Below are 17,495 nucleotides of genomic sequence, written 5' to 3'. Positions count from 1 at the left end.
GGGATTGCTAATCCAATCTCATTAAATCATGCTGCTAAACACTAATGGGTTTAATTAAGAGACAGTTAGTCGTGCCCCCCTTCCTTGCCATCCCTCACCCTGTCATGCGTTCCTTCCAGTTCACCTGCAGTCACCTCTCTCCATTTGTGTCTCGTTCCTGAATGCAGGAACTAAATAAAAAGAGGACCCAGAAGGAGATGGAGCACGCCATGCTGATCCGACACGACGAGTCCACCCGAGAGCTCGAGTACAGGCAGCTGCACACGTTACAGAAGCTGCGCATGGACCTGATCCGTCTACAGCACCAGACCGAACTGGAAAACCAGCTGGAGTACAATAAGAGGCGGGAAAGGGAACTGCACAGGAAGCATGTCATGGAACTTCGGCAACAGCCAAAAAACTTAAAGGTAAGAGGAAATCAAAGTATTCCCTTATTTGTGCTCCGGGATGCAGTTAGACTGACTTAGTAGTTCCTGCCTCTGGATGACTGTCAGATTCTCCGGGGCAACCCTTCAAAATTACAAGTTTTGGGGCCCCACACCTATTGAATCAGAGTCTCCACACTGAAGCCCAAGAGTCCGTATGTAACAAACTCCTGAACAGATGCTACTTTGGAAACCATCATGCAGTTTCTCTGACCCCTTCATAACCTGACCTCTTTAGAGCTGTAATTGATGGACAAACCGAAGCCCTAAGTTCCAATCCCAAGGAATAAAAAAGTTACCTAGCAGATATACAGCAGATAAATTTCATCTGTTGTGCTAGAGTATTGGTAGTAACTACTTTGAGTGCCGCTATATTGAGAAAGACTAAAGCCACATGCAGGCTTAGTAGGAAAGAGTATGGTTTATTAGTGACGTCTGTCATGGGCATGGGAATCAGGAGTGAATCTACATGTTCCAGACATTTATTATCCTTGCACTAGAGATTTGGAATCCCTTTGGCCCTCACTGCCTCCAGATAATTTTAGCTGACTGCTAATTCACAAGCTCTATGGACTAAGCCATTGCTGTGTGTCAGGGGGGTTGTTGTCATTGTTAACAGAGATTTGAGGCCAACCTGGCCATGTTCCTGTCTGGCCAAATCCTAACCTGTATGATGAGTGATCTCTGTCATCACAACTCCAAGCGTTTATGAAATGCACGTGTGACTCTGAAGCAACCTGATGAGTGCCTTCTGGACTTAAATAATATAGCCCACCTCCTCCTTGCCAAAATGCATATTTGGTATTGGTACATGAAAGTATAATGCCTTCATGGGAGAAGAAATCCAAAATCACTTTTCCCTGTCCAGTTATGCTGAAATCCAGGGGAAATATGTTATGATGTGAGATATTATCCAGATGCTCTCCTTTGTTGATTTGTCAAAGAAACGCAGAGCTGTGGGAGCCAGCTTATGTGTCACCATCCCCTTTCTCATTTGGAAACATGGGTGGGGAGGGAGATGAACAAAACAAAATGCGGGGAAATTAATAACCAATGGAAGACACTGAAGATTTTGACTAAGAAGCCATTAAAATAATGAACGACCTTTAACAAACGAAGCTTCATAGTACCCTACAATCTGCTTAGAGCTGTGATCCCCTTGTAATAATTCATTTTTAAAAATCCATTGGTAAAGTCAAAATTACTTCCATTCATTTAATGTAAGACCAACAGTGTTGGTAGTTAACTCTTGTCTGTATTATTTTCATGATTGCTGACTAGTAATATGGGTCACTGCACCAAAAGACAACTGGTCCCAGCACCTGTATTGTGCTGTTAGAATGGAAGGTTTTCTGCATTTACTAACGTGTCTTTATTCTCCTTTTGTCCCTTTTTCTACACAGGCCATGGAAATGCAAATTAAAAAACAGTTTCAGGACACTTGCAAAGTACAGACCAAACAGTATAAAGCACTCAAGAATCACCAGTTGGAAGTTACTCCAAAGAATGAGCACAAAACAATCTTAAAGACACTGAAAGATGAGCAGACAAGAAAACTTGCCATTTTGGCAGAGCAGTATGAACAGAGTATAAATGAAATGATGGCCTCTCAAGCGGTAAGTGGTTAGGTTCAGTGCCACAGCTTCAAGAGCTTTGGGAATCAAGAAAATTCAAGATCCAGCCTGTTGTTCCCAAGATGATTCTTGCTCAAATTTAGGATACTGGTGTTTTTCTGCCCAAAGAACTGAGGAAGTGACGACGCTGAATAAAGCCAAGCCAATGTGGATACTTGCTGGAGTGTGTCTTATAAGATGGAACTCAAGGAGTCACATGCTCAATCAGACCTGTGGCACATAGGGACTTTGAGGGCAAGATACGATAGATACCGCATATAATACCGTGTTTTCATGTATCAAAGATGGTGCAACTAATATCAGGCACAAATGAATAAGACCCACAGACCCATTCATTCAATAAACTTTTACTAAGTGTCTGCGTTCAGCACTCTGCTGGGCTCAGAGCTAGAGTAATAAGCTAGGGAGACAACAGTTGATCCCTGTCTTCACACTTCTCGTTAGTCAAGCAAGGAAGTCAGAGAATTAAGCAATTTAAAAAGGCGTAATAAATGCTTTGAAGTGGGGGGGTGCAAGGTGGGGGGCGCTGTGGGAGGATAAGTAAGAACATCTACTCTGCTGTAGGGAAAGCTTCCCAGCAAGAGCCAAGAAGCTTGAAGGAATGTACTGAAGTAAACAGCCTCCATGGAAAGGGACCTACATGGGCAAAGGTCCAAAAGATGGAAAGTGTGCATTTGGGGTCCAAAAGAACTTTGGTGTGAGTCCAAAGTTCAAGGAGGATTTATGGGAGCCCCAATTGGAGAGGTCATAAAGGTCTTGGTAACCCAGAGATGGGAGCTTACCAGTGAAGCTTTCACAAGGAGATGAGTCTTAAAGGGTAATACTTTGTCAGACAGGTAGAAGAAGAAAAAGTTATTCCCAGCAGAGAGGACACAGTAAATGCAAAGATACAAGGCCTGAAAGAGGACAGTGCATTTAAGGAATGAGTGGTTGATACGACAGGAATATAAAGGGAAGCAGGTGGATAGTTGGGGATCAGCCCCTCAAAAGTCAGGAGTTTGCACATCTTTCTGTAAACAAATGGGGATCTGCTGAAGCCCATTTTAAAAAGGAAAGTAACAAGATCAGATTTGTGATCTAGAAAGATACCAGTAATTTAACAACTGTAAGTGAAGAGACCTGTTAGGAAACTACTCTAGGCCAGGGAAAAAGTAAGGAAACCCTGAACTGAGAACATCCTCCTGGAGATGGTGAGGAGGAAGAAGGATTTGAGAAATATTTAGGAGTTAGAAGAGGTTGAGCTCCATGACCCATTTGGGAGGTAGGCTTGATAACAGTGGAATAGTCATCATTTTACCGAGGTTTTAAAAAAAAAAAAAAAATGGAGGAAGTGTAAGCTTGGATGCCTGGCAGATAATTGACTAAGTTTTAGGCATGTTAACTGAACCTGAGTTTTGTGGGTATCCAGGTAGAGAGGTACAGAGATGGAAATCTATAGTTCAAGAGACAAGTAGCTAGACATCCATGTTAGATGGGGGAAGTTGTAGCTATTGGGAATGCCTGAGACCTAGGGATAGGAGATTTTATTAAGAAGAGGACTAAGAACAGGAGCTGTGGACCTCACCATACGAGGGTGGAGGAGAAGCAGACCAAAGGAGATGAATTATTAATGCGGGTGGGGAATTGGAGAGAGTATGTCAGTGACACCAGAACAGAAGCTTCTAGGTGATCATTTCAAGTGCAACAGAGACCAACTGGACCCCACAGGAGACTTGTGCAGTGACTGTCACAGACAAGCAGTGGACGGTCGGAGTGGAAGACATCGTAGTGCATGTTACAATACACTATAAAGTGAGGTAGAAACATAACAAGATTCCTTTTCCCAACTGCTCATCAGCAAAGGAAGGGAGAAGAACTGTAGTTAGAGGAAGAGACAATTGAAGGAAGACTTCTGTTTTTCGGGAAAGGCTTTAAAGGTGTTCTTAAACCTGAGGTCATGGGTAGGAATCTATATATTCATTCAATCATTCATTCATTCATCCATCCATCCAGTAAGCATTGAGTGCCCTACTGTGCCCCAGGCATCCTAGGATACTGTGGTGAATAAGATAGTCATTGATCATGTCTTCATGGAATTTATGGAAAAATGAGGAAATGGCATTGAGAAAGTCTACTCCATGTAATGGCCGAGCAAGTAGAGCGTGCCAACAGAGTGTGGCCAGGAGAGTAGGCTGGTGTGGAGAGTCAGGAAAGGCCTCTCAGAGACAAGGAGTATTTAAGCTGAGGAGTAGAGAGCACATTCTGGGCAAAAGAACTGCATTGATAAAGACAGGGGAAATAGTGGCACTTCTGATGAACTCAGCGTCCATTATGTTTGGAATATAGAGAACGAGACAGAGACCAAATGAGAATAAGACTGGAGGGTTAAACAGGGATCAGATCTTAAGGATTTTGCTCTTGATCCTAAAAGCAATGGGAAGCCATTGAAGAGCATTGAAGGCGGTGTGGGGAACTGACATCAGATTTGCATTTTTGAATGATCACTCAGGTGACAGGTGGAGAATGGTCTGGGAGATGGTCGGATGGATCTCAGGAGATCATGTATGAAGTTGCTGCTTTTACCTGGGCAGGAGCAAGGGGTGGCGAGACCAGAAGGGGGCAGATGAGATGAAGGAGAAAGTGATGAAATTTGATAGGCAGGAGGTGCAAGTGAAAGCATTTAGTTACAGAGTAAATGTGGAGCATGAGGGATTAAGGTAGACTCCCAGTCTCTAGTCTGAACAAAACAGTGGATAATGGTGTCACTTACCTGCATGGTAAAGAAAGAACTGGAGCAGCTTGGGGGAAATGGAAGGGAACGCTGGTGAGCTAATAGTCATGCTGAGCTTGAGGGGCCTGGGAACCATCCAGGCAAAGATGTCCCTAGCAGACTGGGTAAGCTAGCCTGGGCCTCGGAAGAGAAGACTGAAATAGAGGTGAAGAAGTGGGAATCATCCATGTATAGATGGTAGTTGTAGCCTTGGGAATAGACGAGATTCCTTAGGAAGAGAAGTTAGAGGAAAAACGAAGTAGCTGGAAAGGAGAGGAGGGAGGGGGAAAATCCCAAGAGGGTATGGTATCTCAGGAGACTAGAGAGTGATTTCAAGAAGGAAAGGGCGATCCACGGTATTAAATGCTGCCGGAAGTCCCATAAGAAAAAGACCCCTTCCCAGATCAGTAAGGGCTAGGATGGGAATGAGGAGTTCAAGGAGAGGTTAAGGGTTAGGAGAGGGGAGAGAGTTGGTAGGGACACCAAGGCTGATAGTGTTTTTGTCTTGTTCATCTTTGCGGCACGAGCGCCTGCAACAGTTCCTGGTACACAGCAAGTGCTCAGGGAATGCCCCTTATGTGAGATGGACAGAATGGGGTCAGGAATATAGATTCAGGATTGGTTTTGAATAAAAGGAAAGACATACTCTTCCTCCTGAGGCAGGGAGAAGATAAAAGTAGTTATGATTAATGCCACTATCCTTTAGGGACTCCTAATCATGAGCCAGCCACTGTTTTGGATATGTTATTTCAATCTTGTGTAACCTCTTTGACCTTTGAAGTCGTTACCGTTTTAACCCTAACTTACCTGCGTGGAAATTGAGGTTCATTGAAGTAAAGCCACTTGCTTAGAGCAGGAGTTGGCAAACTGTTTCTTTAGAGGGGCAGGCTTTGCGGACCACTGGGTTGCCGTCACAGCTACTCAACTCCGCTGTTGTCAAGCAAAAGCAGCCCTAGGTGGTACGTAAATGAATGAGCACGTCTGTGTTCCAATAAAACCTTATTGACAAAAATAGGCAGCAAGCCAGATTTGGCCCTTGGGCCATAATGTGCCAACTCCTGGCTTGGGGGCTCACATAGTGGTAATTAACTAAGTAGTGATGAAGCTGGGATTTGACCCCATTTTGGGGAGAGCCCATAAGCCTGGCCATCCTACATTATGCGGCTGCCATCACATCCTTTCATGTTAACCCACTTTCGGAAACAGATGTGATATTTACCTACACTTCTATAAAACATTTTAATGGATTTGATATGTGCAACTTTGGGGCAATGAATACTGGATACTGGAATGTCCTCTCTGATTTCTAGACCACACTTTTATAGGGTCAGAGCTGGTACAAAATCCCATAGTTATAGAAGTTAATAATAAAACGCCAGAAAAATGAGAAGATAAAGATGTTTCAATGGACTAAGCTGCCTATAAGATGAGCCTCTCACCCATTTGGCCAGAGCTCATAACAATTAACAAAGACAAGTAGAAAAGAACAGGCTTTCATTCCCTTTATTGGTAAGGAAGCTCCCACATCAAGAGGGAATTAATAAGTCTTATTGGGAGCCAGTAAACCCTGTGGCATTTATCAGTAAGGCTGTTCCTGCTGTGGAGTGACTTTTTTATCTTGTGTCTCTTCTCCCTTCATTTCTCATTGGGAAAATAAGAAAAGAGGTATCCTTTTCAGTGGATTTTAGTGAACACTGGGTAGGATTGATTACTAGAAAATGCTTTGGAAATATGATTATGGTATTTATTTCATGTTCATGTGATATATTCCTCCAAAAGTACTAAAGAATATACTGTGCAGATAACTTTCTTAAACTATTCTAGTAACAGTTCCAAACGTTTCTTAAGATATTGAGATACATTGTTAATTGTCACAAATTGTACGGATTGGGGTGGGGAGCATAAAATGGAGAAAAAGTGTTTGTATGGAAACATGGATAACTTCAGGGTTGACAGAACTATCTATCTAATTCAAGGATTCTCATCTCCTAGAGTTCCCAGCTGAACTGAGGGCCTGATAAAAGTTTTTAGACAAAACCAGGCCTGGGGCAGGAGGATCATCAACCACAAAATATAGTCCCATTAATGGCCCCAAACCTTCAGTTATGCTCATTGAAAGATGGGCTGTCTTGGCCCATTCCTTAGACAGAACCAACAGCGTGGCATGTGATACAAAGTCCAGGAGCTATAGAGAGCAAGGGGAGCTCTGTTGGCCTGCTTTATAATCTAGACTTCACTACTTCGAACCAGAATATGTCCCTTAAGATCTCTGTGAGGAAGAGATTTTGAGCCACTTGAGTTTAGGTGGGTTAGCCGGCAGGATAGCTTGTATAGTCAATTGTAGGGACCAGCACTACTTGCTAGGAGCATAACTGTACTGTGGGATAGTCCTCAATGTCATGGAGATTGGACTCATTTTTTTAGAGCTAAGGATACCTAAATGTGTGGTAGTTTGAGGGTTAAGGATACATAAATATGGAAATGGTTAATCAAAGCCAAAATAATGTTAACAGCTACTATTTACTGAACACTTGGTGTGCATCTAAACTATGCCTAGGATTTCATATGAATTCTTCCATTTAATCCTCATACCAATCTTAGACAGTAGGACTGGTTATTTTCTTGAGAGGAAAAAAAATGAGACTTAGAGGGGGTAACTTCTCAAGGGGACATACCTGAGTGAATCATGGAGCTAGATTTCAAGGTCAGGAGTCTGCCTCCAAAACCCACAGGCTTAATCACTGGAGCATGTAGCCTTCCTGACTCCTGTGTGTGTGGTTTTAGGAAAACCAGTTTTTCTTAAGAAAAGAATGTTTTCGTTTTCTTAAGAAGGAATGTTTAAGAATGTGTTTGTAGAACCTCACAGCCCATGGGGCAGAATGTACTAATTTTGATTCCTAACTCTGAATGTACCCAAGGCACCTGTTTTTCTGAGGGACCTGTTTCAGTCCGAACAAGGAAACCTCTTCCAGTAGTCACCAGGTGCCGTAAGCTAGGAATGAATTACAGTGTGTGTCTTTTGTGCCCGCAGTTACGGCTAGATGAGGCTCAAGAAGCAGAATGCCAGGCCTTGAGGCTACAGCTCCAGCAGGAAATGGAGCTGCTCAATGCCTACCAGAGCAAAATCAAGATGCAAACAGAGGCACAGCATGAACGTGAGCTCCAGAAGCTAGAGCAGAGGGTGTCTCTACGTAGAGCACATCTTGAGCAGAAGGTATGAGAGTGTTACTCTGGGTCCCATATAGTTGGGTGGAGGGTGGACCATGGCCTAGAGAACCGCCATTTATGGAGACCTGCCTGTGTACTTAAACCGCACTGTTCACTTATTTCATGCTTTTATCTTCCCAGTACCCCTGAGAAATAGGTATAATCTCCATTCCACAGGCACAACATTAAGGCTCCAAATGGTTAAGTTACTCACGTAAATCTGACCCCACAGTCTGAACTCTATTACTCTGCTAGAGTACCCCTTCACACCTTCAGAGCCAGAAGAATGGCATGGGTGACGGGGCAGTTGACAAGACATTTGTGGAAGGTGCTATGAGCTGACACCGTGGCTGCAAAATGGTTTGAAGAAGCCAGATGCGGATTGGGTTTTTATTTTCAGTTATTTCTCCACCAAAAGAAATCACCAGCAGGGCTCTTTTTAAAAATTAGCATGAAAAGAGTCTGATATTGCCCTAATAATAAATATTATTTAAAAAGGCATAATAAATGTTATCAGAACTGAAATATTCATTGCTTTAAATATTGCTGAAGGGGGCACCTGGGTAGCTCAGTGGGTTAAGCCTCTGCCTTTGGCTCAGGTCATGATCGCAGGGTCCTGGGATCGAGCCCCACATCAGGCTCCCTACTTAGCAGGGAGCCTGCTTCCCCCTCTCGCTCTGCCTGCCTCTCTGCCTACTTGTGAGCTCTCTGACAAATAAATTATAAATAAAATCTTTAAAAAAAAATTGCTGAAGAATATGAAGTAGAAAAGATTTCATAAGGTGTCTCAAAGCCGTTAAGCATTTATTTGCTTAACCAGTTATTTGTACTTTCTTCTGGTACTTCCCTGAGACCAACGTAAGAGACTATTTTCACAACTCCTGTTCTAGAACTAAATTGCTAATGACCCAGGGGGCATCTTGCTCTCTATGGGAAAGCAGCACAATCTAATTGTGCTTGAGTGTCTTTTAGTTTCTCCTGAGCCATCTCCTGCTGAGACAGGACACTGACCTAGATCAGCCCAGCTGCTTGGTTTGCTAGAATGGTAGTGCTAGCCCCTGGGTGGGCCCCGAACATTTTTATTCTTGTGAGCAAATTTTAAATATGGATGAGATACAGGACATTTATCCCGGGATTGTCCCAGCCTTTTCCAGCCTAGATTACTCTGAGTTCCCATGTGTTTGTATGTCGTATGTGTTTATGTACGTGTCCGTGTGTGTTTGCGGGCGGCTGCGGGGAGACCTTGTCCATTAAGAACTGTTCATTGTGCTTATTTCAGATTGAAGAAGAGCTGGCTGCCCTTCAGAAGGAACGCAGCGAGAGAATAAAGTACCTATTGGAAAGGCAAGAGCGAGAGATTGAAACTTTTGACATGGAGAGCCTCAGAATGGGATTTGGGAATTTGGTTACATTAGATTTTCCTAAGGAGGACTATAGATGAGATTAAATTTTTTTGCCATTTACAAAAAAAAAAAAAAAGAAAAAAGAAAACAAAAAAATTCAGACCCTGCAAAACCACATTCCCCATTTTAACGGGCGTTGCTCTCACTCTCTCTCTCTCTTACTCTTACTGACATCGTGTCGGACTAGTGCCTGTTTATTCTTACTCCATCAGGGGCCCCTTCCTCCCCCCGTGTCAACTTTCAGTGCTGGCCAAAACCTGGCCATCTCTTCTATTCATAGTACACGTCACAGTATTGATGTGATTCAAAATGTTTCAGTGAAAACTTTGGAGACAGTTTTAACAAAACAATAAACCAACGACAACAACAAAAGTGGATGTATATTGCTTTAAGCAATCACTCATTACCACCAATCTGTGAAAGTGAAGCAAAAAAAAAAAACAAACAAATAAATAATAATAATAAATGCCAAGGGGGAGAGAGACACAATATCCGCAGCCTTACACCTTAACTAGCTGCTGCATTATTTTATTTTATTTTATTTTTTTGGTATTTATTCATCAGGAATAAAAAAAAACAAAGTTTTATTAAAGATTGAAAATTTGATACATTTTACAGAAACTAATTGTGATGTACATATCAGTGGTGACATATTATTACTTTTTTGGGGATGGGGGGGTGGGTGGGGTGAAGAGATCTTGTGATTTTTAAGAACCTGCTGGCAAGAGTTTAACTTGTCTTCAGCATATTCTGATTGTATCATAATCATTTTCTGCTGTTGCAGAGGATGTGAATACACTTAAGGAGCTCACAGAATCCCAGTAGCACAAATTGGGCTTTGGCAAATCGTGTATTTTGTGTATAGAAGGAATTTAAGGAGAGGTATTACTTATTTTCATATTGTATTTTAACTGTTTCTCTGATCAAATTTTTTTACTTCCTCCTCCTCTTCCTCCCCACCCCCCTCCTTTTCCAATTCAGTATTTGGAGTTCGACACTGTCTCTCGATCAGATCATCTTGATCTTTTTCTTTATTCCCCTTCCCCTCCCTGAGTCCCATATCTTGGTCATAAATATTGCATTATTCACACTTTCAAACTGTGTATTTTCTTACAATAAAAAATGATGAAAAAAAAAAAGGCTTTACTTCTTTTGCATGCACTTTAAAAAAAAACAAAACAAAACATTTTTCAGGTTCCAAGGAAGAGCATGATAACTGTCAGAGCTTTTAATTATATTTGTAAATAAAAGTGTTCATCACATTGCCTTGCTGTGTTATTGTAGCAGGAAGTTTCCCTTCTAGGTTCACCAGCTCATAACTCAGAGGGAGACCTGCCCTCCAGATACCATCCTCCACAGCCCTGGGTGCTCCCAGAAGAGCCGTCTGAGATTTTCAGGTAAATCTGTGTCTTGCAAGTTCTTCTACAGGGCTGAAGATAACATCCCATTGTTTGAAGTGGTCAGTTGCACCTGTTTGCCCTTTAGAAAATGGCACATGTGCTTGCGTGGGCACACACACACACACACCAGTGTGCCAGTCATAGGCACATGCAGAGCTAAGACATTACACGCTCTTACAGAAAAGCAAGCTATTAAACAGAGATTATGGCCAAGTATTTGAAATGGTCCCACTGTATGGCAGATCCCCTCATATTCTGCTTTTATTAGAATAATTTTATGTGCATATCAGTGAGGTAGTAAAATATGTAGCTTTTTTTTTTCTTAAAGATTTTATTTATTTATTTGAGAGAGAGAGAGCATGAGAGGAGAGAGGTCAGCGGGAGAAGCAGACTCCCTGCCAAGCAGGGAGCCCGATGTGGGACTTAATCCCAGGACTCCAGGATCATGACCTGAACCAAAGGCAGTCGCTTAACCAACTGAGCCACCCAGGTGCCCCAAATATGTAATTTCTAAGACAGGTTTGGGGGTCAAGATAATTTCAGTAAGATCTCCTATTTTTAGGGTTCTAAGTCCTGGAGATTTATTTTTAAAGTTTATCTTTAACATGATGACCTAAAAATCATTCCTGTATCTTACAGAATGTTAAGTCATCATAGGAATATGACCAGTCACGTTCACTGTGATAGACTAAAGCAGGAAGATACACTCAAAAGATTATAAAATGCGAACAGAATAATTATCAAAATAATTATCAAGTTTCCTAAGCAGCTTAGTTCACTGAAGTTTATATGTTAGGTACATCTGAAAATAACACTGGAAAGGACTGGAAAGAATACTCATAGATGTCCACGAGAAACAGATCATGAAAACAGATATTGCGTGGTTATGCTTACCATTTGATGGGACACTACATTAAGCATTTTACAGACAAGGAAATAAGCTCAGACCAGGGTTGGTGGTGGCAGTGAAGTCTGAATCAAGATCAGTCTGATTTCAGAACCCACACTCCTAAGCATAGGTCACACACTCAGAATGACATTAAATCATCAATAAGGTAGAAAACGTTCCTATAGTTTCATTTCTCTCTGTAGTGGAAAACATCTAGCTGGCTTGTGAAAAGGCTTTATTTCTGTGAGGTTATAGGTAGTGATCTTTAGGAAAGTGCCCCATCCACAAGTTTGTTAGTGATGTACCCCAAGGTAGAGTTACCAGAAAGGAGGAACATGTGTCCCTGCTCCTAACACCTGCCACAGATGGGCTTCCAACTCCTAGCACCTGCGTGAGGAGGCAGTGAGAGTAGAGAGGAACCAGAATGGCAGCAAAAGAACAGGTTCAAAAGAGGTACTAGGACAGCAGCCGAGAGCCTGTGTCCCTTATTCTTCTGGCACATACTAATCTCCCCTGAGTTTAAAAAGGAAAGAATTGTTGCAGGTTTGTCATATGTGTTGGTAGGGCTGCTTATGTTTGATTTGTAACTATTCAGTCAGTGGGTACCTTCTAAATCTGGTGCAATGCCAGGTGCTTAAGATGCATCCGTATGTCTTAAGTAAAAACCCTTCCCCTTCTGGAGCTTACCCTAGGGGTAGGAGGAAGATGACAACACAATAATTATAAACAATGATTTACATGGTTCTAAGTGCTATAAGGAAAGAGGGAAGGGTGAGGAGGTATCTGAAGTGCCAAGATCAGCATATTTTTGCTCCTTCATTCCAGAAATATTTATTGAGCAGCTACTGTGTGCCAGGGAGGTGTAGGAGTAAATAGGATGGATGGGGCCACTACTCTGATGGAGCTCATGGTTTAAATCTCCACTGAAACAAGTAAATCAAGGGACTGAGTTAACCAACGGTAGACAAGCCATGACAATGCAAGTGGTGGGCACTACCAGGAGTTCACAGGAACTGAGACAATTACATTCATAGGAAATATCAGAGAACACTTACCAGTCGTATCTAATTGAGTAAAAAAAATTATTTCTTGAAATTATCACCATCTGTAATTATTATCTGTTGAAAAAGCATTTTCTGGGGCATCTGGAAACATGCCCATGTAAGAACGCCTATCCCCTTATGATTTTAATTTAGTAATGTATTTTGCCATGGAAATGATGACATAAAAAATACATTTTTTTTCTCTAGCTTGGCCTAGCAGCATATAAGTCTTTCCCACTGATTACAGCTAAAAACTAGACCAAATGCAAAAGCAACTACTTGAGGACACCGAAAAACCTAAGAGCAGGTGGATTACGGAAAAGCCATGTATGCAGAGGAATGAGGTGAAATAAAGCATCTTTAGATGAAGAAAAATTAAGAGAAGTTACTGTCAGAGAACTATTCTACAAGAAATGCTAAAGGAAGTTCCTCATATTGAAGGGAAATGATACCAGAAGGAAACTTGGATCTCTGGGAATGAAGAAAGAGCAACAAATGGTATATATCTAGATAAATATATATATATATAAAAACTTCTTCCGGTTCTATATTCTTTAAAATATATTGAAATATATTTTTCATTGAAAGCAAAAATTATACCATTTGGGAGGGTTTTGATGTATCTAAATGCAACCCAGATGACAACTATAACAAAGGTTGGGGGCTAAAGGACCCATATGGTTACCATGTTTCTACATTTTACATGAAGAATTTACCATTCTTATTCTAAGCAGACTCTGAGAAATTAGTTATGTATATTATAACTCCTAGAGTAATTACCAAAAAAAAAAAAACAAAAGAGGTGTAATAGCCAAAAATCCAATAGATAAATTGGATATTCAAATAATCCAAAAGGTAAGAAAAAGAGGAACAAATAGAAAACATAAAATGGTAGAACTAGGGGTGCCTGAGTGGTTCAGTGGGTTAAGCCTCTGCCTTCGGCTCAGGTCATGATATCAGGGTCCTGGGATCGAGGCCCGCATCGGGCTCTCTGCTCAGTGGGGAGCCTGCTTCCCTCCGCCCCATCCACCTACTTGTGATCTCTTTCAAATAAAGAAATAGAATATTTTGGAAAAAAATGGTAGACCTAAATTCACCATAGGGATAATTACATAAATATTTACAGACAGAGTGAGTTTTTAAAAAGGACTATTTGCTGCCTATAAGAGACCAACTAAATAAAGACAAATTCAAAGTAAATGAATGGGGGAGAAAAGCACCATGCAAATAGGCATAAGAGGTCTATCAACTAAAATAGACTTCAAAACTAAGAGCATTATCAAAGATAAAAGACATTTATGAATAAAGGGATGTCAAGAAGATATAATTTTAAGCATTTAAAAAAAATTAATTACAGGGGTGCCTGGATGGCTCAGTCCCAACTCTTGGTTTCAGCTCAGGGTAATGATCTCAGGGTCATGAGATTGAGCCCTGCGTGGGGCTCTGCACTCAGCATAGAGTCTGCTTGAGATTCTTTCCCTCTCCCTTTGCCCTCCTTGCCAGCAAGCCCCGCTCTAAAATAAACAAAACCTTTAAAAATAATAATCTGAAAGATACAGATTCCTGAATGGAGGGGACACCAGACTAACACCAGCTTTCCGGTGTTCATGGCCATCAGAATTAGGGAGCTGATGAATGGGCTTTAGAGAGCTCTGTAAAAACTTAGTTGTGTGTGAGTAGTATATATTTGGGGAAAGGGAGAAGGAACTTTTATGGTATGGTCTATGGATATAAAGACGTCTATACTCCCTAAACCTAAGAACCTCTTTACAACGATTCATTCAATTGATGGTCATTAGATTTCTTATGTCCAGTGCTGGAGATACTGAGCAGGACACTGCTTGTCCTTGACTTCAATAAGGATCCAGTCTAAGGGAGAAGATGAACATTTAAACAAAAAAATGACACAAGTTTACAGATTTTAAAATTACAGTGGTTAATACTTCAATGGAATGGTGCAGGAGAACCCAGTCTCGTCAGGATGCCCTGAAGGTCAGTTAAGGGAGAAAGGGTCCGAGAACGTGGAAGAGGAAGGTTCCAGGCAGGATTTGTAAAGGACCAATCTGGCTTGTCAGGGAACTGAGAGGCAGCTGGCAAGTTTGGGGCCTGATGAGCAGACAACCGCCGGAAGCTGGAGGCAGATGGGAGTCACATCATACAGAGCCTATCCATGGGCCATTTAAGGATCTGGCCTACAGCCCCGAGCAACTCAAACAGCTCACAGGTTTTAAGTGGATGCTGAGGCCATTGACTTAGCAGCAATTTAAGAACAGAAGTCTTTTGCTCCCAGACCCAGGAGAGGATGTAGGACATGGACCACCATGTATAAGCTTGGGAATCTGGATCACCCACTTCCCAACTAGATGCCCTGGGGCAAATTCCCCTCACCTTCCAAGTTTTGTTGTTATTGTTGTTTTAAGATTTTATTTATTTATTTGACAGACAGAGATCACAAGTAGGCCGAGAGGCAGGTAGAGACAGACAGAGGGGGAAGCAGGCTTCCTGCTGAGCAGAGAGCCCAATGTGGGGCTTGATCCCAAGACCTTGAGATCATGACCTGAGCAGAAGGCAGAGGCTTAACGCCACCCAGGCACCTCACCTTCCAAGTTTAATAGGTGAGACAGGCTATCCCCTTGCCTCTATGCCTCTAATATAGGTCTCCTATGTATTCTTTTCATGTGAACTTCTTACGTATACACTTCACCTTTTCTGGTTGAGTTGTTGACCTTTTTTCTGCATCATTTTTGAGTCTATGCCTATATTAGACCAGAAAACTAACATACCATCATAATTCCTCATTGATTTTCCAGTCTCTATGATTGACAAAGTGCTGTGGTCAGCAAACAAGTCTCAAAGAAAACAGTTCAGAGAAAAAGAGAGTGAAAGATTTTAAGTACACAAATTTCAAATTATCATAATGTTTAGAGTTTGAGAAAACTGCTTAAGGGTATGGGGAGATAGATACTTTCATAACCATGGACTTGAATATGACCATGTGATCTTTTTGGAGGGTGGTTTGTCAGTATCAGGATTGAAGATGTATATACCCTTTGACCTAATTATTTCAGTGCTAGAATCTTACTCCAGGAAATTACTTTGCAGAAGCATGTATATATATAATCTAATCACAGTAGGGGACTAGACTGGTTAATTATGAAACACCCGGAAAATAGAGTATTTGTTCAAAATGATGATATGAATTGTAGGGCGCTGTTAACTCAAGATACGCTATGCAAACCTGGAGTGTATAGCAAGACCGTAATTTTTAAGGAAAAAATATGTTGATCTATGCCAGATGTATGCTTATGTGGATATTCATGTTTGTGTCTTTCCTTCTTTTTTTTTTTTAAGGATTTTATTTATTTGTTTATTTATTTATTTATTTATTTGACAGAGAGAGAGAGAGATGGAACACAGGAAAGGGGAGGGGCAGAGGGAGAAGCAGGCTTCCCGCCAAGCAGGGAGCCCGATGTGGGGCTCAGTCCCAGGACCCTGGGATCATGACTTGGGTCGAAAGCAGCTGCTTAATGGCTGAGCCACCCAGGTGCCCTGTCTTCTTTCAAACCGCTGCTGAAAACCCAGGAAAGTTGAAGTGGAAGGCACCGGTTCCTGGGCTGTGTACCTTGTCTAACCACAGGCACGCATTGCTTCTTCATTTAAAGTCAACAGGGTAAGGACGCCTGGTTGGTTCAGTCGCTTAAGCATCTGCCTTTAACCCAAGTCCTGATCTCAAGGTTCCAAGATCGAGTCCCACATCAGGCTCCTTGCTTGGGGAAGAGTCTGCTTCTCCCTCTGCCTGCTGCTCCCCCTGCTTGTGCTCTCCCTCTCTCTAATAAAACCTTTAAAAAAAGGAGGCAACAGGGTAGGGGGCATCTGGCTGGCTCAGAAGGCAGAATATGCAACTCTTGAGTTCAAGTTGGGTGTGGAACCTACTTTAAAAAAAAAATTATAAAAATAAAATAAAAAATAGTCGGTGGGGTAGTTGTTTTCTTTATGTAACTTTTGTTTTGCAAATTATCTAAAAATTGAATTTTAAAACCCTTAAATTAGAAAATAATTGCTCTCTACCACTCCCCGCCCCCCATGGAGATTACACAAAGCAACATTTCCAACAATGTCTCCCAAGAAGCAACTACAATGAAAGGTGGGGAAAAGACCCAGCCTTGCTTAATTAGCACCCTTAGCACCCGCCAGGCCCCACCATGATCCCTTCTCCAACACAAACCAGGTCATTGATGGGATCCTTCAAACACCTTTCCTTTCTTTTTTGGTACATCAAAGGGTGTGCAAGTACAGCTGACCCTTGAACAACAGGAATTTCCATTGCGTGGGGTCCACTTACGTGTGGACTTTTTTTCAGTACAGGGCTAGAAATGTCTTTTCTCTTCCTTATCATTTCCTTAATAACATTTCCTTTTCTCTAGCTTCCTTCATTGTAAGAATACAGCATATAATACATGTAACACACGGGTTAATTATGTGTTATTGGGAAGACTTCCAAGTCAACAGTAGGTTATTAGCAATTAAGTTTTGGAAGAATGAAAAGTTATACAGATTTTCAACTGCACAGGACAGTCAGTGCTGTATCCCCCATACAGCTGAAGGGTCAACTGTAATCTCCCCCACCTACCCTTGCGCCTTTTGGGTGTGGATTCTATATGGGCTGTAGGTCAGGACAGGGAGAGGTGTACCCTCTCTAAGTCATGTTCCAAGTCATTGTTTCTCCACGCAACAACACCCAGTGG

General features: G+C 41.8%; 1 protein-coding gene across 2 annotated transcripts in view; it reads left to right on the top strand.

Annotated features, from left to right (window-relative positions):
- Window positions 1–10,680, top strand: part of TAOK3 (TAO kinase 3) — a 182,679-nt gene extending 171,999 nt beyond the window's left edge. For both annotated transcript variants that reach the window (XM_004753331.3, XM_004753332.3), the window contains exons 18-21: window positions 168–407; window positions 1,829–2,041; window positions 7,840–8,022; window positions 9,295–10,680. In XM_004753331.3, coding sequence (XP_004753388.1) covers window positions 168–407; window positions 1,829–2,041; window positions 7,840–8,022; window positions 9,295–9,456 — 798 coding nt within the window. In that variant the 3' untranslated portion in view covers window positions 9,457–10,680. The remainder of the gene's footprint in view (window positions 1–167; window positions 408–1,828; window positions 2,042–7,839; window positions 8,023–9,294) is intronic.
- Window positions 10,681–17,495: the final 6,815 nt, after the last annotated feature.

Source organism: Mustela putorius, unplaced genomic scaffold (genome assembly GCF_011764305.1).
Source record: "Mustela putorius furo isolate JIRA1106 unplaced genomic scaffold, ASM1176430v1.1 tig00537248_pilon_pilon_pilon, whole genome shotgun sequence".
In the NCBI taxonomy this organism is placed as follows: domain Eukaryota; kingdom Metazoa; phylum Chordata; class Mammalia; order Carnivora; family Mustelidae; genus Mustela; species Mustela putorius.
The sequence above is the reverse complement of the archived record's forward strand: the minus strand, read 5'-3'. Positions and strand labels throughout refer to the sequence as shown.